Here is a 21,582-nt window from a genome sequence, read left to right as displayed (position 1 = left end):
ATAGTGTAAAGTGTTTTGTGGATCATCTTTTGTGAGTTGTGCTGCTGCGATAACAGTAATCATGATTTAACAATGACTAATGACGAGTTTAGAGAACTGGGTCAAGTAGTAGGTCAACTTTTTCATTTTCTAAAAAGTATTGTCACAAAAACAGAAGGTCGAAACGATGCTTTGCTATGTTTGTATGCAGTTGTTGTTATTATTGTTATTATCCATAAAGCGGGTTCTTTAGCTCAGTTTGTGTGTGGACACGTAATCAAAGTGAGACTGCACTCAGCTGCCACTCGTACCACACTTTTGAAAATAACAGCTGATGAAACAAGCTGTGGTTTTGTGTTTTTGTGCAATGGGCAGTGAGTTAAAGTGAGTCACATCCTGTTTTCTTTCTATAGTCTAACTTTAAACTAGATTATGTAATTCTGTAAAAACCATATAGACACTGAGGAAGAACTACATATTTCATATCCTTTTTTAGATAATCATGACGTTAGCAGTTTCCTCTTTTTTCTGGAAACAAAGTGGCACTATAAAGTTTTAGACGACATCGCGGAGACGCTTGAACAAGCGCACTGTTTGGACTCAAAGAGACGACCAAAATAATGAAGCTCCTGCTGCTCATCCTCACGCTGATGACAGGTAAGACTACTGATTAGTAATATTACACATTCATTATTATAATAATTTCATGTATATGATGACCAGAAATTGTTGCCATTTACAGTCATGATAAAAACAAAGTAAGCTTTAAATTTTAGATTCTGTAAATCCTAAGGGTTAACATGTCACAACATAATGAAAGGTCTTAATATTAGGTATAAACAGCCTTAGATGAACAACGACACATGATTTATTACATGACGTCATTTCAGAGAAGACATCAGCAGTGATCTTAGAGAAGCAACTGCTGCTGCCCATCAATTTGTGAAGGGTTTGTAAGACTATTTCAAGTCATACAATTTGAAGTCCATCATTCAAAATTTAGAGTGATTATTCATGAGTGGAAAACACCCAAGAGAGCTGCCAATCTTCTCAGAGGTGAATATCCCAACACCTTTATACCAAGGTCATCTGCAAAAACTGGACATTAATTTAAATGTTTTCTTCTTCATTTGTTGATTCATTTTTTCAAACATTTCTCTGACTTGGAGGTTTAGAAGTCTTATAATCAGAAAAATGAGCAAATTGGAAAAAAGTTGAACTGTGCTGTGAGAGTAGTGGTGCCACTCTTAACGACCTTGAGCATCTACATGAAATGAAAGCCTTCCTGATAGACCAAAAATACGAAAAGATCAGACTAATGATTGAATCAGGTTCTTCCATCAGGGCAGAGGTTTGGTCTCTAATATGTACAGGGGGGGTGGGGGACTCCGGGCCTCAAGGGCCGCTGTCCTGTAGGTTTTACATATCACCTTGGTTTAACACACCTGAATCAAATGATTGGTCCATCACCAGACCTCTGGAGAACTTCAAGACATGTTAAGGAGGTATTTTTTGCCATTTAAATCAGCTGTGTTGGATCAATGACACAACTAAAACCTGCAGGACACCGGCCCTTAAGGCCTGGAGTTCGCCCACCTCTGATGTAGAGACCGTCCCATCTTCTATTGTTTTGAGAGAAGAGGTTTTGACCAATTTTCAAAAAGCAAAAATCACAAACCTGTTGGAAAAGTTCAACATGCAGTTTACTCATAGTGACGACTGTGTAGCAACATCATCTCTCTCAAATCAGAAATACTAAAAATATTCAAAACAACTTTTTGTCTTTGATCTGCAGGTCGTGGTGCCGATGGTGATGATGAAGATGAAGTGAAGGCATGCAAACAAGGATGGGTTCAATTCATCTGCAAATATCCTGGAGCAAATAAAAAATATGACCACGTCAATGTAGTTATTCCCAATAGACCAAGCTTACGAAGCTCTCTGAAGGATGTTTGGGACGATAAAGGCAGATTTTCTCTGTACCATGATACAAAACATAAAACTCTGATGGTGGGCATCAGAGATCTTAAACAAGCAGACTTTGGGACGTACAGATTTGATCAAGGCTCAAACAGATCTCCTGTCAAAAAGAAATTGAAATCTGGTAAGAAATGTGATTATTATTGTTGTTGTTGATGTTATTAGTACAACACAAGAAATTAATAACTAAAATCAGATTTCCTCACCTGTATTTTGGTATTATATAGTTTGTTTCTATCACACAACATAAATCATAGTTTGGAAATGTAAAGATTTATTACAGATTACAGGTTAAACGCATGTTTACATTACTTTGTTTGTTTTTTAATCTCAGAAGTTACTTTACATCTCAGACTTTTGAAAGGAAATTTCACAGTTTGCTCGTGTCTTCATCTGTTTCACACCTTTGTCAGCACACGAGGAAGTTAAAAATGTTAAAGTAGTGTGTGACAAACGCTCTGGTGACAAAGTACAAGTTACATGTTGTGATATAATGAAGCACATTCAAATACTTTATCGTCCTGCTTTGGGGGGGTTTTGTCTTTATTTTTATACAGAAAACTGCCAGCAGCCATTTACTCAAACTGTGACCAGAGCAGCTAACATCAAGTGTGATTATCCAGATGATGATTTCAAGTACGGGGTCCAGTTTTTCTGCAGAGGGGAGAATTTCACCTGTAACGATATTTTGTCAACAAAAGGTCAGAGGTTAAACGGGAAATTCAGACTCACAAACACCAACAGAGGCTTCAACGTGTCCATCAGGGATGTTTCCTCACAGGACGCTGGTGTCTACTGGTGTGGAGTGGGATCAAAGGATGGAAGCTACAGAGTTTCAGTCAGACAAATAAAACTGGAGGTTGAAGGTGAGAAAAATAATCTAGTATGTGTGTTTCTATTTATGTGCTCCACATGTTTTCATGTCTTGCTCATGTATTAAAATGCACATCAGTCATAGTAGAAACTCCTACAGTACGAGGTAGAGGGTTGGTTTTTTTTGGGTTTTTTTGCATAATCTGGTCAAAGGGTTTGACTAGTTTCTAATTATTTGCAGGGAATGATTTAGTCTTTTATTTACATTTTTAACATTTATTTGTTTCATTTCTTTGCCTTCTCTTTTTGATAGCACATCTCTTTTTACACACACACACACACACACACACACACACACACACACACACACACACACACACACACACACACACACACACACACACAGTGTGTGCAATGAGTGCATTGGTTCTCTTTTGTTGACGTTCTTGACAATCTAACAGTTTTGTGTACAAATGTTGAAGAAAGAGGAACATATAGTATATTTGATAGAAGAATGCAAATTAAATGTTATTTAGAATCTTTAAACAAAGAGTGAAACAGGACATTTCAGACACACAACCTTTGTTTTCGGACTATTCTTTGCTATTGAAAGCTCATTATAAATGGCCAAATGTGAACAAATAATCCATGTGAGACAAAAATTCGTGCTTCAAAATCCTCTACCTTTTTCTAATGTTTGATCTATAAGTAATGAGAGTAACTCAGAGATGATATCCCTATTATGGTCATCTAATACATTTGAAATAAATACAGGCAGTAAAAAAATGGTACAATCATTTCATTGTATTTTATATATTATGTCTCATGAAAAAAGAAACTAAACTTGGCAGCGATGTTTCCAAATAATGAACTTTTTTTAAATTCACTAAATATTGTTAATTTATCTGTAATAATGGCAGCTTGTTAATTTACTATTGTTTCAATGCACAACTTACATACTTTTGTGTACCCAGACCCCTCCACTACATCCTCCACTACATCACTGAATCCTTCATCTCCAGCCACCAATTCTACAACCCAGACACCTCCTGTGACAGGTCCCTGTGAGAAAGTGCTCTTATTGATAGATTAAAAGAGTCTGTCAGCATATTTATGTGAATTCTATTAAACTGACAGTTCTAGCAGACATGTCTGTGTTTACAGCTCTATTGTGATATTTCTTTCTGATTTTTGTCTTACAGCTGGTTCTCCTTTAACTGTGGTCATCACTGCGGCTGTCCTCGTTGCTCTCCTGCTACTTGTGGTTATTGCGGTTTTCACCTACAAATGTAGGTAAAATATAAATTTAAAATGCCCATTCTAACATAGTCATGTATAAAGTATCTAAACTATATTTACTTTTCAGTAGTCAGACACATTTAGCGGTTCATATATTAGTCAATTAAATTAAAAGAAACAAATGTAAGTCTGTCAGTTTGGACAGTTTTTTGTTAGGTAAAGAAAAATGTTTTTCACTTCTTTATGCTTTCTTATTTTTCTCTGTCAGGTTTTTCATGGTCAAAACACAGAAAGAATGGAGAGGCACAGAACAAAGAAGTATGTATACATGTCTGTGTGTGTGTGCGCGCGCATATATATATATATATATATATATATATATATATATATATATATATATATATATATATATATATATATATATATATATATATCTCTTAGGGGTGCAACGATACACAAAATTCACGGTTCGGTTCGGTTCGATACTTTGGTGTCACGGTTCGATATTTTTTCGATACAAAAAAGGTTCATGCCTTTTTAATTTGTCATTTATTAAAATTAGAAATATATATTTTAATATAATATATTTTAGTACAGTTTTTAAATTTAATGTTGCTAAAACAACAAAATAATAATGATTAAAAAAAATCTATCTGATCGAGAAATCACTCATCTTTGGAAAAGAGAGTTTATTACAGAGAAATGTCTCTTTCCAAAATAAAATCTATACTATACGCTTCTCCTGGGCTATATTCTCAGCAGCATATTAAACAAAGTTTAGTTTGTAGCCTGCGTGCTTGTTGTTTTTTTCTGCTTCCACTTGTCTTTGCACTAGAATTAGGGTTGCCAACTCCTTGAAAAATAAATAAGGGACACCTCGTGGCCAGGGCCGGGCAACCCAGTTGTCTTCACCCTTCCCAGTGTGGTAGCTCTTTTTTTGTGTGTGTGAAATTATTTTTTAACCATTTGACTTGAATTTGATTTAAGCAGATGCATATTCTTTGTGATATGACCATATGGGAAACAAATGATCATTTAGCCATTTATTTTTAGCTCAAAATGACAACATTAACACAGTAAAACAGGTCTCTTTCTTAAACAGAAGCCTGTCATGCTTAACTTTTGAGAATATAAGTAAATCTTTCTTTAAAAGAACTCTGTCCTGCTTAACTTAAAATTATATAAATTAATAGAAAACAATAGAACGAAAAATATTCTTGTAACTGTGCACATATAGTGCATTTAGTACAATTGGCTTCAGTTGAGGTATTATTTCAGCTTTTCTAATGCTAATCAGCTGCTCCTGTTTGTAAACCCGCTTGTTCCCATGATTACGCATCTTAACTCATCATCATTATTCATCTATGTATTACTTTTATGTATTAGTCATCTATTTGTTGTAATCATCTATCCTTGCAGTTGTTTATTACACAAAATAAATTATATTATCACACTTCTGGCCACATAGCGCTGATATTCACTGCACATGCCCATATTAACCCCAATGTTTACATACCATATCTGCTTCTGCCGTGGCCTGGTGGACAAAAAATTGGTTAAGGGTTCCCCGAGCTTTCACGCCTCTCATGTTCTTCATGTGCCCACCATTAGAAGCATGCCTATGGAAAAAGTGCGCCGGCACACAGTGAAGTGCGCTTTATAGGTGTTATCGTGCACTTTTCCAGCCAGGTGTTTTCCTTTTCCCATTCCTCCCTGTACTTTTGCAGCCTTTTTTTTTCTTTCTCTGAGGGGAACAAACATTGCTGCTCTAATGCTGGGCTTACACTGTGCGATTTTTGGCCCATTTTGAGACGGTTTTTGAGTCGTGCGACCGATTTGGTGATCGGCCCGATTTTGGCCTTCATCGTGCATCGTGTAGTATACGTGGGGTAACGAGAAGTGATTAACAACTCGAGCAGCTCCCGATCATCAATCGCTCGTGAGGGTGTCACCACAGCCGCTCACACTGCTCACGTGCAAACACGTAAACGTCGGTGAAAAAGACGGAGCAGCACGGCTGTGCAGCGTGTGATCTGGACACAAGCGATGGAGGCACAACTTGTAGAACTTTGGAAAGCTCATCCGAGCCTTTTCGATGTGGCCTCACAAAATTATCACGACCACAACAACCGTGAAAATAGTTGGATTTACACTGCTGCTTAATCACAGCTGCCTGATCAATGTTTTTCATTAGCAATTTAGCAAAGTTGATGGTGGTGGTGTGTCTGTGTGAGTGAGAGACAGAGAGAGAGAGGGAGAGCGACAGAATTTCTGTTATAACCTTCATGTTATGGAGGCACAGTGTGAGCACTCAGGTCGCATCAGAGCATCGGGCGGTATAGTGTGAGACCTGCATCGTGACCTACCAACTTCTAACCCCTGCGAGTCAATCGTGCAGTTTGAGCAGGAGCTGAATAACGTGACTGAAAAAATCGCACAGTGTCTGCCCAGCTTTAGGTGTACTGTCGTCCGAGACTTGCACCGCAGTGTCGGCGTTTGTTCCCCTGTTGGCCATGCTTCTTGTTGTGGTCATCTGTTGTCTTCCGGTATTTTCTCCGCAAGCGACCTTTCCTCGACCAATGAGATGAGCGGTAATCTGAATTGTCATACTCGAATTGTCATAAGTGTGCTGTCAGCTCATTGGTCACAAAGCAGGAGAGGGGCTGGGAATTATGTTTTCAAACAAACCGTTAATTCCATTAACATTTATAGACTACTTTTGATTCTCACTGTATTACGGGACAAAGTGCGTCCCTTATTAGCTCAATACGGGACGTGTACTTTTGTTTCTAAATACGGGACGATTCCGTTTTTTAAGGGACGGTTGGCAACCCTAACTAGAATGATGTCGGTGTAAATGTGCAGTCATATTCGTTGTGTTCCCACTAGTGCTGTCAGCTTTAATCTCGTTGAAATGACGTTAACGCCATAACGCGGCAAATCTCCGTTAACAAGTTACCGCGGATCGCCCCGTGCGTGGGGCTAGACGGCGTCAACACGCTAATGAGCAAACGGCGCTAATGCAGTAGTTCCCACCCATGTAATTGAGCATTGCATGGCACATCCAACATACTGTTTTACTTTTGTCCATGACGTGCTTACCTTCAGGGTCATACTTCACATGAAAACCAAGATAGTTCCAAACGCCACATTTAAATGAGGATGGGGGAAGTTCAATTTCGGGTAGCGTTGGGGCAGTTGCCATGTTGCAACAAGCTTAGCTTCTGTCTCTAGCTTGCACTGCGCTCAGTGGATCTGCGCTCGAGAGTGTAGCCTAGGCGGAGTAGTGGAACGCAGATCCACTGAGCGCTCAACACAGACAGCATCGTCAGAAGAAAAGTTGATAAAATAAATAAATAATTTTGTATTGTTCGATACATATGCGTACCGAACCGAAAGCACTGTATCGATATATCGATACGAGTATTGTTGCACCCTTAATATATATATATATATATATATATATATATATATATATATATATATATATATATATATATATATATATATATATATATATATATACATATATACATATATTTATTACAATATTATTACAATAAATATATATATATTACTTTATTATTACATATATTGTTTTCCCGTGTAAAAACTGTTTTTCAGTAAAATTTCATAACCAGTCTAAATCAGGTTTACACATACGGCATTTAACAGAACAGTGTGTGCACTTTAGTGAAAACCTGTTTGCAAGAAACTCAAATATAAAATCAAGTTTACATACATGTTGTTGTCTCTGGCTGCTGCTGGTTATGTTTTTTGTTTTTTTGGCCTGTCCCGTTTGGCTCTTTTGCATCATAATTGTTGTCTAAAGGCAAAGAAAGATGCCCAACGGATTTACTTTACCAAATTGACCATCCCAGCCTTGCCGTAATGGTCCATTTGATTCACCTTTTATTGTTTATTTTATTTTCACTTGCTGAATACGGGACAGACTTGACTGGGGGAAAGAAGGGGAGAAAGAAAGAGGGAAAGAGAAACAGCTGAGAAGAGGGACGAGGGAGAAGGGCAAAAGACAAAAACCAACAGAACGGGCAGAGAAAAAAAATGCATATATCAGTCACCTGGATCACCTGCTGAGAAAGAAAAAAGAAAACAAGCAGAAGAGAACAAGAGTAATAGAATAAACAGCATCACAATGATATATGGGAATATGACAGTAAATACTAAATATTAAACGTTATTGTGCAGCACATAAGATCAACAGAACACAGTGTGCTTTGAGGTAGGAGCCAAAAAGGGTGTAGTTTGTGGGTGTGATCACCCGTGTGTACACCTGTGAGCATGGACGCGCTTGTTTTTTGTTTTTTAAAAGGTTCCTTCATGTAATAATCTGCTAGAGGGTGTGGGGGGGCCACAGCCCCGTCCTCCAGGGCATGAAGCAGGTATGGAGGAGATCAAAACTCCAGACATCCAGAGGCCCCCAGAACACAACAGACCAAGGAAGACCAACAGAGGGGCAGCTGCGCCACTGTCCCAGAAAGAGCTGAGGAGAGTCCCAGATGAGGGCTCACTCAGCAGCCGCGGAGCAGAAGCCAGGGGGAGTTGCAGTGACGCGCCCGTGAGCTCCGCCGTCAGCCAGCCGTGGCTGAGTGACCGAGCCCCAGGCCGAGAGGCCGGGGGCACCCCACCTCCGAAGTGGCCCGAGCGAGCCCCAGGTTCCAGGCCCCGATAAGCGGCCGCCAAGGAGTGAGCCGGTGTGTACCTGGACGCCCATCCCCGGACACAAAGAACCACCAACGCACCGATGTCTGAGGGCGTCTGCCACTGGCAGGGGAAGTGGTGGTAGGGGGAGATAGGCCTCCAAACCTTGGAGGGCCTGAGATGTCCCCAGAGAGGTGGCGCCTGACACCCAACCTGACATATAGACACAGACATACAGGCACACACAGATACAAACATCCATTCCCACCCTCATGCTCTCATATGCACTTACTCCACACTCAACCAACGTGGAGACAGAAATAAAGAGACGCTGTACACACGATCACACTCCCCAAGCATACTCTACGAACCGGGTCTAGGTACCCTTGCCCCTGGAGGGGGGAACTGCACCCAGACCCAGGTGGTGTTACCCTTTTCCCTGCGGTGGGGGGAGGCAGACCGCCCCGACTCTGCAGCAGCAGGAAGGCCCCATACTCCAGACCGCAGTCGGACGGCCAACTCCTCCTCCTAGCCCCCCCGCTCCAGCAGGTCGCAGAGAATGGGGTGCTGGTTATGTTTACAGTGATGCTGGTTTCAACTGCAGTGCTCCTGAAAGCCCCTGAGCTGGATTTGCACCTGGGCAGTAATTAGCAGGTTTTAGTGATAGAGAGCAATTCCATTTTTTAAGGTCTTTAGTACATGTAATGCTTACTATTAAGATTGGATATAAACCTTTTTTGTGTTTGTCATTTTTTAGGATAATATCTATGAGGCAATACACGAGTCTTCCCAGAAGTCCGTCACAAGACCTGCAATGAAAACAGTTTATGCCACTACCAACTTCCCCACAAACCCAGCTTTCTTCATGCATGAATCCAAAGTCAAGGTTTAAAACATCTCTGGTGAGGCTGACTCTGATACAGATTGTAGTCAGTGGAAACCAGGCCAGCATGATACGAAGTCTACAGCAAATCATCCATCCAGAGTTTCAATTGACAATTTCTACTCCCTGTCGTTGCAATGCCACTGCGGCACTGAGAAGGGTTAAGTCCTGACTGCTCCTCTATTTACTGCTTGCTTTCTAGCTATTAAAATTTGATGATCTGGGAAATTTCAAACCTTTTCTTGATGCATCCAAAATCTATAAGAACTTTTCAGCTGTACAGATCTAGGGCAGTGACCTGGGTGGGAATGAATGTGATTATTTTGCCAGATCCTATGTTATTTACGTTTATATTTTTTTCCTTTATTTCACTTTTGTAATCCTTCTCTTCTCTATTTGTTTATATGTATGAAGGAAATATTCTTAATAAAAAAGCCATTGTTTAAAATGATGATCTGAAAAATGTAAGATGTAAAAAATATGCAAAAAAACATTAAAAGAATAGAAAAAAAAATCAGAAAGATGGCAGAATACTTGTTCACAGCACTATATTAAAAAAATGCAAGCCTATTATAGGCCAGAAAAGGGAAGACATGGTGTGTTTGCCACCCACAGTTACCTGGACAAGCAAGGACAGAGCAGGAATCTGCCCCCCACTGTTGATCCAAACCAGCAAATCTACTGAAAGATATTAGGCTACGTTCAAACTGCAGGTCTTGATGCTCAATTCCGATTTTTTGATCAAATCCGATTTTTTTGTCTGCTTGTTCACACTACAAATAAAATGCGACAGCAAACGTGCTCTAGTGTGAACGCTCAAAGCGGCCGCATGCGCAAAAGAAGACGTCACACACAACGCGCTCTGGTTAGACCCAGAGCAAACAATATTGTTTGACTGATGGCCTTAATATAAAGACTTCGGACTTTACGTTTCCCAATTTTTACTTTAAGTTATTTTGTTATTTACATAATAATGTAAATAACCTAATAATGATCCTTATTCCTGTTTTAGAGGAGCGCTGCTTCAAAGGATAGCTGCAGATTTCTGTCAGAATCTGCAGATTATACAGTACAAATAAAATGTTCACGTTGTCTTCCCAACAGTTTCACTGACATCTACACTGGATGGCCAGGAAGCGTTCACAGTGTCTTCTCCGGGGCTGATAATTAGCGTCTGTCTTGTGTCAGTGACGTAAAAGACGGATTTAATGCGACATGACCGTCAAACAGCAGTCGCTTCCTAAAACATCGGATATGTATCGTGATGCGCTTTCGCCTGCAGTGTGAACGTAGCCTTAGTGTCATGGTTGGCTGTGTGGCAGGCAGGCAGGAAAAAAGGACCCAAACTTGACACTGAGAGAGACATGAAGAATATGACACAAAACAGAGAAGACAGTGACTTAAACTGAAGGCCAGAACACCAAATAAAGTAAAGAGAACAAAACTAAGAATAACCCTTAATACCAAATCAAACCAGCACAACTCAAAAACCCAAACAAATCATATATTTAGAAAAACAGAAAAAGCTGGGTCACAATGACCCAGAACCGTGACAATTAGAGCTGCACCAGGAACCTTTTTATGCTATTTTTAAAATTATTATTCATTTGTTACTTCCCAAATGTGCACTTTTACTTGCCTGTTCGCAGCTTTTTTTTTTTTTTTTACCTTTGTTTCTGTTTTTTGTGCATGGTCGCCATGACGTCAGGTTCAGTCGATGCTACTTTCAGCTGCTCCTTTGTTACAAAGGGTTTCCAAAGTAGGTTGCCATTTTTTTTATCCCCATCCTGACACAACCCCCATGGGATGTGTTTCCTCCCAGGATGAAACCATTCATGTTTTTAATTAAGCAATTCTTCTTCATCGTCATATTAATGATTGTACCTTTTTATTTTGTTCTTTTCTTTCTCAGTTACAGTTTGTATTGTAGTTGATTTGGAAAATTTAAAAAAGCTTCTGATGATGCTATTAAAAAAGTTTTGCATTTGCATCTCGTGTGGTCTTCTCGGTTTATTACAAACTGTATGTGTTTAAAGACTAAAAAACAATATTTAGTGCTTGCACCAATGCATCTGAATACATCAAGACTTAACATACAATACAACATATTTACAGAGGATGGTGCTGTCAGACTGAAATCTATAAACAACAATTTTAGTTTAATTGTTGTTTAAGATTTATAAATACAGTAGGACACCATGACCCTGCTTGTCCTGAAAAACAAATTTTTTGTAATAAAAACTCTCTCCACGTCTGCTGTCGTCCCTGGTTTTTAGTTCTTTGGAGCTTTGCATTCTTGCTTATTATTAGATGTTTTCTCTTTGTTTACTTTGGGCTTTATTTTCTTATTTATTTAATTAAATTCATGTTTCATGTTTTCCAATGTCATTAATGGTTATTTGTTAAAACTTCTTCACATTCTGCGTTTGGCTTCTTACCCTGTCTCACTGTCTGAACGTGCCCACCTGTGTCTCCTTCCCCCAGCTGCTGTAAAACCTGTGACGCTTAATCAGACTGCATCAGCCTTATCAAATATGCCAATCCTGCACTTGGTTCCTTAATTTTATAAACAATGAACGTATAGTATAGTTATGATGGAATGGTGCAAGGACCCATACAGAAGTCTGCTGGTTTTGGCGTAGCACCTGCCAGAGCAGAGGAGTTGGACAGAACCTGGTGTGAGGGCTCTGTGATGATTTTGCCTGCCTGTTTCCTGACTGGATTTGAATTGAGGGCAAGTCTGCTTCAATAATTTCTTTCTATAGAGCTCACTGTCCTGTTTTATGGCTGATCCAAATTATGCAGTGATGGACGAGCAGACTGGATTATTGCAGTATATTTTACTAGGACACTGTGGATCCCAGAAACCTGAAGGTTTCCACAGCAGACAGCGCTGTTAAGTAACTTCATGGGGGACAACGGCTCCTCCTGTCATCTCTCTTCGAGTTCTGAGCATAATCATCTCTAACTGCACCACAAGGCCAGCTGTTCAACCCACGACTGTATGCAAACTCATTGCTAATGAGTCAGATAACTGTCATGTCACAGCTGCAAACTGAACTGCAGTCGTTTGTGTAGAGGGAGAAGAGCAGACGAGAGGTCACACCCCTGAAAGGGGAAGTGCTGATTAACACCAGCCACACCTGCTGCTTCCTGTCTGTTAGAATAATGTGCGTTGTCTTCATGTCTTCACATTTTTAACTTTTTTGTGATCTCACTCTAGCTGTGTGTGTCTTTGCCTGCCACACACAGCGTATCATGACATAAAACTACAGCATTCATGCAGTTTGTCTTTCATGCAGTCTGGTCAACAGTAGCAGGTGAGGAGTAATCAGGAGTTCGTGGAGAGTGTTAGGTTGAGGCAGAAACACGGCGAGGAAGAGGAAGATGGGGGCAGGGTTACTTTTAGTTTGCCCAAAATATAAACTGAGGAAACACGGCTGTGCACACAACCACATCACCCCAGACATGAAAAGAAGAACTCAGAGTTTCAATTTCTTAAAGATGACTTCAGCATTCAGGACCAACAACATGAAAAGCAGTTTCCTGCTCATTATGTTCCTGCTGACAGGTAAAAACTATAACTATGGCTTTATTACTGATATTAGAGACAGAGAGATCTGTTACTGCATCTTAAGCAAGTAGCTTGAATCAGTACATCCTGTGGGCTGGTATAGCTACAGCTCTCTTTGAATATCTTGAACATGAGCTTAACAGACTCACTGCTCCACTTTTTTAACCACGGCACATTTTTCAACTTAACAAACATAAGCTATAACCAGATAATGCGTTTTTTTTTCTGCACTTCGTTGCACTGCAGGAGTGAAAGTATGAAGCTCCTGGAGGTCTGAGTTATGACAAAAACTGATTGGTCCAGCTAATGAAACATATACAGTAAAAGTAATAGCCTCATCACAATTATACAAAAAGATAAAATAAGTCCAAATACAGTTAGGAAACTTCATATTTATTCTTTTTTTTTAATTGATATATGATAATCTAACATAATATGTGATTACTTAATCTTAATGATCTACTAATGCAGACAGACTTTGATTTAAGGAGCTTGGAAAGAAAAGCATCCGGACTTCTTTAAGTTTCTTGAAGAATTCAAGAAACTTAGAACTGAAGCTTCTTACGTTCTAAGAGCAATTAGTGGAAAGTCCCAGATTTTAAGCCCTATAGGAGTGCCCCAAAGAGGGTCCTGGACTTCCTATTCAGAACCCTGGATGACTGAGAACTTCATAGATAGATAGACTGTGATGTTTACAGAATCAGAATCAGAATCAGAATACTTTATTGATCCCTGGGGGAAATTATTTTTGTTACAGTGCTCCATTTTAAACCAACATTAAGACAAGACAGACAATACGCTAACTAAGAATAGTACAATATATACATATATATACATACATACATACATAAGTCACTTATAAATAAATATTTGGAAAAGAAACATGTGTAGTTGTAGCAGCAAACAGTGTGTTAAGTGGATGCGTTGTACAGGGAGATGGCCACAGGCAGGAATGATTTCCTGTGTCGTTCAGTGGTGCTTTTCGGTAATCTCAGTCTCTCACTGAACGAGCTCCTGTGACTGACCAACATGTCATGGAGTGGGTGGGAGGTGTTATCCAACATTGTCTTTATCTTGGACAGCATCCGCCTCTCCGACACCACCTTGAGGGAGTCCAGCTCCATCCCCACAACATTGCTGGCCTTACGGATCAGTTTATTAAGTCTGTTGGCATCTGCGACCCTCAGCCTGCTCCCCCAGCATGCAACAGCATAGAGGATCGCACTGGCCACAACAGACTCATAGAAAATCCTCAGCATTTTCTGGCAGATGTTGAAGGACCTCAGTCGCCTCAAAAAATAGAGACGACTCTGGCCCTTCCTGTAAAGTGCTGTGGTGTTTTTAGCCCAGTCCAGTTTATTGTCAATGTGTACTCCAAGGTATTTATAGTCCTCCACAATGTCAACACTGACCCCCTGGATTGAAACAGGGGTCAAGTGTTTCCTGGTCTTCCTGAAGTCCACGATCAGTTCCTTGGTCTTTGCCACGTTGAGCTGCAGATGATTCTGCTCACACCACGTGACAAAGGAGTCGACCACAGCCCGGTACTCTGTCTCATCATCCCTGCTGATGCATCCAACCACCGCAGAGTCATCAGAAAACTTCTGAAGATGGCAGGTCTCTGTGCAGTGGCTGAAGTCTGTGGTGTAGAGGGTGAAGAGGAAGGGGGAGAGGACAGTCCCCTGTGGTGCCCCTGTGTTGCTGATCACCTTGTCAGACACACACTGTGGGAGACGTACATATTGTGGTCTTCCTGTCAGGTAATCAACAATCCAGGACACCAGAGAAGCATCCACCTGCATCGCTGCTAACTTATCACCCAGGAGGGTCGGCCTGATGGTGTTGAAAGCACTGGAAAAGTCAAAAAACATGACCCTCACAGTGCTCGCCGGCTGGTCCAGATGGGTGTAGACACGATTGAGCAGGTAGATGATGGCGTCCTCTGTTCCGAGACGAGGCTGATAAGCGAACTGAAGGGGATCCAGATGTGGTCTTACTATGGGTCGCAGCTGGTCCAGGATGAGCCTTTCCAGGGTCTTCATGATGTGGGAGGTCAGTGCCACGGGCCTGTAATCCTGGGGGCCACTGGGACGAGGCGTCTTTGGTACAGGGACGAGGCATGATGTCTTCCACATCACCGGGACCCTCTGCAGACTCAGACTCAGCATAAACAGTTTATGAAAGACTCCACACAGCTGGGGGGCACAGGCCTTGAGGACAAGGGGACTCACTCCGTCTGGTCCAGCAGACTTGCCTGAGTGAAGTCTCCTCATTTGCATCTCAACCTGGTATTGAGTGAAGGTGATGGGTGGGGGAGGGGTGTCAGGAATCTCACAGGAGGCAACATGTGACGAACGTATCTTTAGAGTTTTGAATGAATCTCTGGGTTTTTTTTAAGTGACTGAATTGAAGTGAATGCTTGTCCTCAGGCTGTGAGATATCAAAATCGAATAAATGCCCATCGGTTGAATTCACCTGCAACAAACCAAATGCTCAAGAAAATCAACAAAGAAAGCAAACCATCCTGAGAGTGGTCTTCAGGGAACTTAAAATTGAGGATTCTTGGAACTGTAAAAACTCTGGTAAGAATTCCTTTTTTAAAAACAAAAACCACTCATGTGATATCTAAGTTTTTGCTACTTTAATAGCACATATTTTTTAAAGCAGCATTTAACAAACTGATAGACATCAAATTTTAGATCAGCTTAGTTTTATTATTATGCCTTTTTGTCTTCTAGTCTAAAAGCCTAAGCCTGACAAGTCATCATTTCTCATCAGCTAAATTAAGAAATTATCATTTTCAAAAAGTTGCAGTTTTTTTTAAAAAAGAGAGGCAGATTAAGAGGAGATTAATTTAGGTTAATGTATTTCATTTGGAATGCTTAATCTACCGTTTTTTCCTCCTTTGTAGTGAAAATTAAATGCCCGAAGCAATTTAATCAAATTGCGTACAGAACAACTAAAACCACGATCAAATGTGATTATGAAGGAGACAACAAACCATTTTTTTTCTGCAAAGAGAATAACTCTGTCTGTGAGAACATGGTAGAATATCCTCGACAGTCAAACAGCAGATTCACTTTCACAAAGACAAACAGAAACTTCAGCCTGTCCATCAGTAACGTGTGCTCACAGGATAAAGGTGTCTACTGGTGTGGAGTGAAATTAGAAACGGTCGTGCTCCAGAAAATACAACTGGATGTGGAACGTGAGTAACTCTCGTAATGTCTTCCAGTTGTTGCAGTTTCCGTTTTATTTAAAGGCGTGCCTAAATACAGTGTTTTCAAGTACTTGCTCTTTTCTGTTTTCTACAGATATTACTAATTTCACAAGATCACCAGCTGCTGGTCAGAACTTCACATACTGGTGTAAATGCAAAGAGAAGGCCTCACCTTCAAAATCAATCTGTAAGGGAGAAGATCCATCTATATGTCAAACTCTAGTAACGACCAATGAGCCTGATAAGAACAAGAAGTTTTACATAAATGATAAAGACAAGACAAATATTACTGTTACAATAAGAAATGTAACAGCAGATGACAGCGGGACATACTGGTGTCGAGCGAAAAACGACAACCAACAAATCTGCAACAGACTGATCCTGACTGTAGGTGAGTCACGCTGTTTTATTCTGTGGGTGTTATCTGACATGTTCACAATGTACAGGATATTACAGAGCAGTAATAATTCACATAAACTTTTTCTATAATAACAACATACGTTTGTCCTGTTAAATTTCAGCCAATAAAAAGTCTTCGAAAGTGAAGACTTCTGATATCTGATAATAAAAACTCAATAAACCCTTTAATTTTATGTAAAGAAGCAAACCAGGAAAACGTTACATGAGAGGAAGTGGTTTGATACAGAAAGAGCTTTAAGACAGTAATGTGGGCGTGTTCAGCTGATAACCTTTTGTGTCATTAAGGACTGAGATTGTACAACTAAAATGATTTAACATTAACTTTAAAATAACTACACAGAATCTTAAATCTGTGTGCTTCCACAACTTTCAGTCTGCTCTGATTGCAGACCTGTGAGACCTGCAGTGAGTCCTGTATATGCTGCGAAAGAATCAGTTTAACTGGCTCTGTATGGTTTCATCAGCCACTTTTAGAAGTCAGTCCCATTACTCTAAAACAGACTACCAAGCATACAGAGTACCTACAGCAATGCTGCTGCATTTGTTTTCATTTCCTGCTCCTCCCTTTGAGTTGTGGTGTGTGATGTCTGAAAATTATCAACCAAAGCTAAAAATCTGCGGTTCCAGCTTCGAGATCAGGGCTTAAAGGAAAGATAGACATTTACACAAGTGTGAAGAATCATTATCAACGGTTCTAAGTGTCCCAATGAGCTATGAAAGCGTGATGTCAAGCTATGAACATTAGCAGGATCCTAAATTCAAATAAATGCAGCATTAATCGGGTTTTTTCATGCAGTTAATTTCTGCTGCATTAATTGTGTGTTTTTGTCTCTGTGACAATAAACCATAGGTAAAAGTTGGATCAGGTCAATTTTAATAACTACTGACACAAATTTGGGATTAGAATGTATTATTAAGGTCCTTGTTTTAACAGAAGGATCAAAAAAGAAGAAAATAAACCTTTAAACCGACACATTTTGTCTTATTTATCAAATTAATTAAAATAAAAATCAATAAAAATTTCAAACATTTTCATAAGTAGAACTTCCTTGACCTTCATTTTTCTTTCAGGATCACCAACAACATCCACGTCTACCATTTCATCAACTACAGCGACGACTACAGCAATGACTACAGCTGCAGCTGCAGCTGCTGGGACACGTGGTGAGAGAGGACTTTTAGTTTGTTTTAGTTTTTACTTTTTCATTTAAGTAAAATTCACTTTAAATTCCTCAGCATAGAAATGTGTGCGTCGCAAACGTTTTCTTTTTAACTGATGCTGAATATGTTTCTGTTTTATTTGTGAGGCGTCTCTGAGGCCATCATTTCTGTGATCGTCTGTGTGGCTGTGCTGCTTTTTGTGATACTGATGATCCTAATCTATAAACGTAAGTTACTGTTTGTTTGCACAACATTACTAGATATGCTAATTTGTACCCACAAACCACATTCATGTACTTCCTTATCTCACACTGTCTAAAAACACAGCAGCAAAAGTATCCTGACATTACTTCATTAAAGCTGATAATCTTTGTAAATGTCCACTTAAATCCAAAACATAAACTGCTCGTTTATGTTTTGCTGTCTTTGTTTTCTGTTTAACAGGATTTTCACGTTCAAAAAACACAGGAAATGGTGCAGCAGCATGCCGTACCAAAGAGGTTTGTGTGGAAATGTTGCTTTTTTTTACTGTGCAACACTTCTGCAGCAAACAGGATCAAAACCTCGTTTTCTTCCCAGTGTGTTCATCCGAAGTTCACCGTGCACAGGATCTCTTTTCTTTATCTGGCTTCACTTTCCCAGAATAGGTGTCAGCATGTTCACATGAAGGAGGCGCTGTTGGCAGCATGTCACTGATCAGGAACAGTTTTAACCTCGTTCTTTCATCTGCAATCACAGCTCATGGTCATTAGTTTTTAGTTTACTGTCTTACCTTAGACATAACCAACTCAGCATAGCCAGTGTTGGGAAGGTTACTTTTAAAATGTATTCCACTACAGATTACAGAATACATGTCCCGAAATCTACAGTGGGATGCAAAAGTTTGGCCAACCTTGTTAATAGTCATTGTTTTCCTGTATAAATCGATGGTTGTTACAATAACAAATGTCAGTTAATTATATCATATAGGAGACACACAACGTGATATTTGAGCAGTGAAATGAAGTTTATGGATTTAAAGAAAGCAAAGACTTCACCATAAACAGACATGTAAATGTTATTTCCACACACAACAGTTGTGTAGTCAGAGTTCTCTCACATGACCAAAAATAATGATCATATTACTTCAGTAAAGAAATCAAATACACTGCTTAAAAAAATAATAATTTCTCATTCTTCCCGTGAAGGACTGTACCTATGAGGAGATACAGGAGCGCCTCCAGCTGCCAGACTCAGAAAATGCAACAAACACAATTTATGCCACCGTCAGCTCTCCAAACCCTGTGCCCTCAACACATTATGCTACCATTAACTTTCAAAACTCCGATAAAGCTGCTGCTGAGACAGTCAGACTCGGCTACTCTGCCTGTGAATATTCTACTGTGAAGTTTCCCAAATGTCGAACTGACTCGAGTGACACCCAACTGTACCCGCCGACTGAGGAGCCGCTCTACTCAACGGTCAACAAGCTAAGAAAATGAGATCATTTATTTAAAGAATATAACAGATTTATGAATAAAAATAATGTATTTAGTGTTTGAGTCACAGTGATTTTGTGATGGTGTTTTGGTGCTGATCTGTTCTGAGATCTTAGATTTTATTTCCCTGTGAAGATAATTATTAAAGCCTATCAGGAAGATACGGACCTGCCTCTTTCACAGGAGGAGAAGCCAACAAAGAGGTCAAGTGCTTTTGTACCACACTGTGGTACGATACACAACATCCACACTTAGAGCCACTGACTTTAACCACAAGGAATGTGAAAGTATCCTAAGCATCTGGATTGAATAATAATATATCAAAAGAATTAGCTGTTATTTATAACTTAACTCTCTACAGCACAGCATTGCTGCTGGGCAACAACATGCCCAGTACATGTGAAATGAACTGAGCCAACCAATCAGAGTGTTGGAAAAAGTATCAAATTTCAGTCCTATAAGATGTTCGAGTCACTGTCGAGCAGTATTAGGACGGTGGGGCATCCTGTTCTGACACATGGTCACAGGACCAGATGATGTGTGAAGCTGCCATTGTAAGTGTAATTAAAATGACAAACTGTAAATAAAAGAGTACATGTGAGTGTAAGAAGATATAGAGGGGTTTTTTCAGGTTTCATGCTGTGTTTTCATTTTGAATGTTAAAAAAAATGTTTTTTCCTTCTTTCCATTGCCCTTGTGTGATAAAGGGAACTTTTTAAGGGAGCCATATGTAATACACACACACACACACACACACACAGATATATATATATGCATGTATGTATATACCACTCCTATGTTCTTTGTCCCACTTCAGTCTAAGATCGTCTGTAACCATGTAACCATGTAACCAAAACTATGAATTGTAATTTTAAATGGTTTAAAAGTATAGAATAGCATATGTAGGCAAGTATATTTCTCCTTTTGTTATCAAGAAGCAAAGACAGAAAGGGGAAAAAAAGAACAAACAGGGCAGGGTTTGGTGGTTGAATCATCCGTCCCCACCAATGCCAAAACCAAATCTACGCCCTTGGACTATAAAAGTCAAAGTGAATTGAATCAAGAGTAAAGATGAGGATTCCTGTGTGCACAGAAACAAAAAAGTGATGTGTCTGAAGTGCAATGTGCACCTCTGTTTTACAGCACAGAACTCTCTCTTCAACACTTTCTATTGTTTTTATTGCTTTCAGTTGTGTTATGATCTATGAGTTATGTTTATATATATACTGTTGTTGCACAATGTTTCCTCTAAGCAATGAAAAATATCTTGAAGAGGTTGTCTGGAATACATTTTTTGTATCAGTCAGTAAATGATGTTAAATCATTTCCAGCATGTACCACGAAAATGTGTGCAGTAGTAGTTAAACAGTTTGCTTGACTTCAATATTTTCATGCTTAAATATATCCACGGTGCTGTGTGTATCGGACATATTGTTTACATCAGTGTTTTTGCTTTGTAAGAGATAATTTACCCCTGCTGTACATAGAAACCGCCTGGAAGCTGTCCGTCTGTCTACGGTGCAGTTTTATGAGTTATAATGTGACCAGTTTTAATCGGGGGGATAATTTATCATGTTTATTCAACAACTGTTTGTCAGTTTTATATTTGTCATACATTTCATTAAGAAAACACGAACTGCACGAGTATTCTGTCTGTGATATTAGAATCAATTTGTCAGTTTGTTACTATTCTCCTTTTAATGAGGTTTTTAATGAGCAGCAGATACAGTAGATGGCAGCATTGAGCTCTTGGTTGCCTCAGAAAACACAACCTAAAAATCTGTGGCAAAACAGAAAAACAAGCAATTCCATAAAGCAGGTTTTAGAGATCCCAGCAATGAAATCAACATTAGAGTCTAACAGGAGGTCAAAGGGGAGACAAGACTATATACACTTCAAAAAAAAAAAGAGATCGCTTGGAAGAACTGAACATTGTTTATTGAGACAAAATAATTAATGTATTTGGTGATTTGACTTATTTCAGACACAACAGAATGCAGAAGGGCAAAACTACTGGTTCATAACTAAACAAGGCAGAGGACACCAAGAGGGGGAAACACTGAGTAGCGAAAGACCGCGTGGGGCCTGAAAACGATGTGCAGGGAGTTCGCTGTTCCCTACAGCTCTAGTGACCCTCGAGCTCCCGGCTAGCTATCAAGGAGCACTTCGGAGC

General features: G+C 39.6%; 2 protein-coding genes across 3 annotated transcripts; both read left to right on the top strand.

The window, feature by feature from the left end:
- Positions 1-511: 511 nt before the first annotated feature.
- On the top strand, positions 512-10,171 carry LOC147331583 (uncharacterized). Of its 2 annotated transcripts, none has more exons than XM_086293984.1 (7): positions 512-636; positions 1,775-2,083; positions 2,517-2,825; positions 3,747-3,830; positions 3,975-4,061; positions 4,280-4,329; positions 9,431-10,171. In XM_086293984.1, exons 1-7 carry the CDS (start codon positions 600-602, stop codon positions 9,563-9,565), a joined length of 1,011 nt encoding a protein of 336 aa, XP_086150110.1. In that variant the 5' UTR covers positions 512-599; the 3' UTR covers positions 9,566-10,171. The 2 variants fall into 2 exon arrangements, with proteins under 2 accessions (XP_086150110.1, XP_086150109.1); XM_086293983.1 differs by having other exon boundaries at positions 3,747-3,836.
- Positions 10,172-12,943: 2,772 nt separating this feature from the next.
- LOC147331582 (uncharacterized) lies at positions 12,944-19,966 on the top strand. The gene is made up of 8 exons (XM_086293985.1): positions 12,944-13,127; positions 15,560-15,712; positions 16,042-16,338; positions 16,445-16,741; positions 17,842-17,934; positions 18,078-18,158; positions 18,376-18,431; positions 19,119-19,966. The coding sequence occupies exons 1-8, from the start codon at positions 12,944-12,946 to the stop codon at positions 19,410-19,412; spliced, it is 1,455 nt and encodes a 484-aa protein (XP_086150111.1). The 3' UTR covers positions 19,413-19,966.
- Positions 19,967-21,582: the final 1,616 nt, after the last annotated feature.

This window comes from Aulonocara sp. 'chitande type north' Nkhata Bay, linkage group LG5, assembly GCF_057382095.1.
Source record: "Aulonocara sp. 'chitande type north' Nkhata Bay isolate Kocher_YH1m ecotype deep benthic linkage group LG5, A_spYH_male_GT1.1, whole genome shotgun sequence".
In the NCBI taxonomy this organism is placed as follows: Eukaryota; Metazoa; Chordata; class Actinopteri; order Cichliformes; family Cichlidae; genus Aulonocara; species Aulonocara sp. 'chitande type north' Nkhata Bay.
This window is presented reverse-complemented; position numbering and strand designations above follow the sequence as displayed.

What these genes read in the sequence shown, in the direction of transcription:
- LOC147331582 (XM_086293985.1), top strand. Translation starts at nt 12,944, where the DNA reads ATGGGGGCAGGGTTACTTTTAGTTTGCCCAAAATATAAACTGAGGAAA. An exon ending in GATGATCCTAATCTATAAAC is followed by an intron (nt 18,159 to 18,375) that starts GTAAGTTACTGT and finishes TCTGTTTAACAG; the next exon opens with GATTTTCACGTTCAAAAAAC. An exon ending in CAGCATGCCGTACCAAAGAG is followed by an intron (nt 18,432 to 19,118) that starts GTTTGTGTGGAA and finishes CTTCCCGTGAAG; the next exon opens with GACTGTACCTATGAGGAGAT.
- LOC147331583 (XM_086293983.1), top strand. Translation starts at nt 600, where the DNA reads ATGAAGCTCCTGCTGCTCATCCTCACGCTGATGACAG. An exon ending in ACCTCCTGTGACAGGTCCCT is followed by an intron (nt 3,837 to 3,974) that starts GTGAGAAAGTGC and finishes TTTGTCTTACAG; the next exon opens with CTGGTTCTCCTTTAACTGTG. An exon ending in GAGAGGCACAGAACAAAGAA is followed by an intron (nt 4,330 to 9,430) that starts GTATGTATACAT and finishes GTCATTTTTTAG; the next exon opens with GATAATATCTATGAGGCAAT.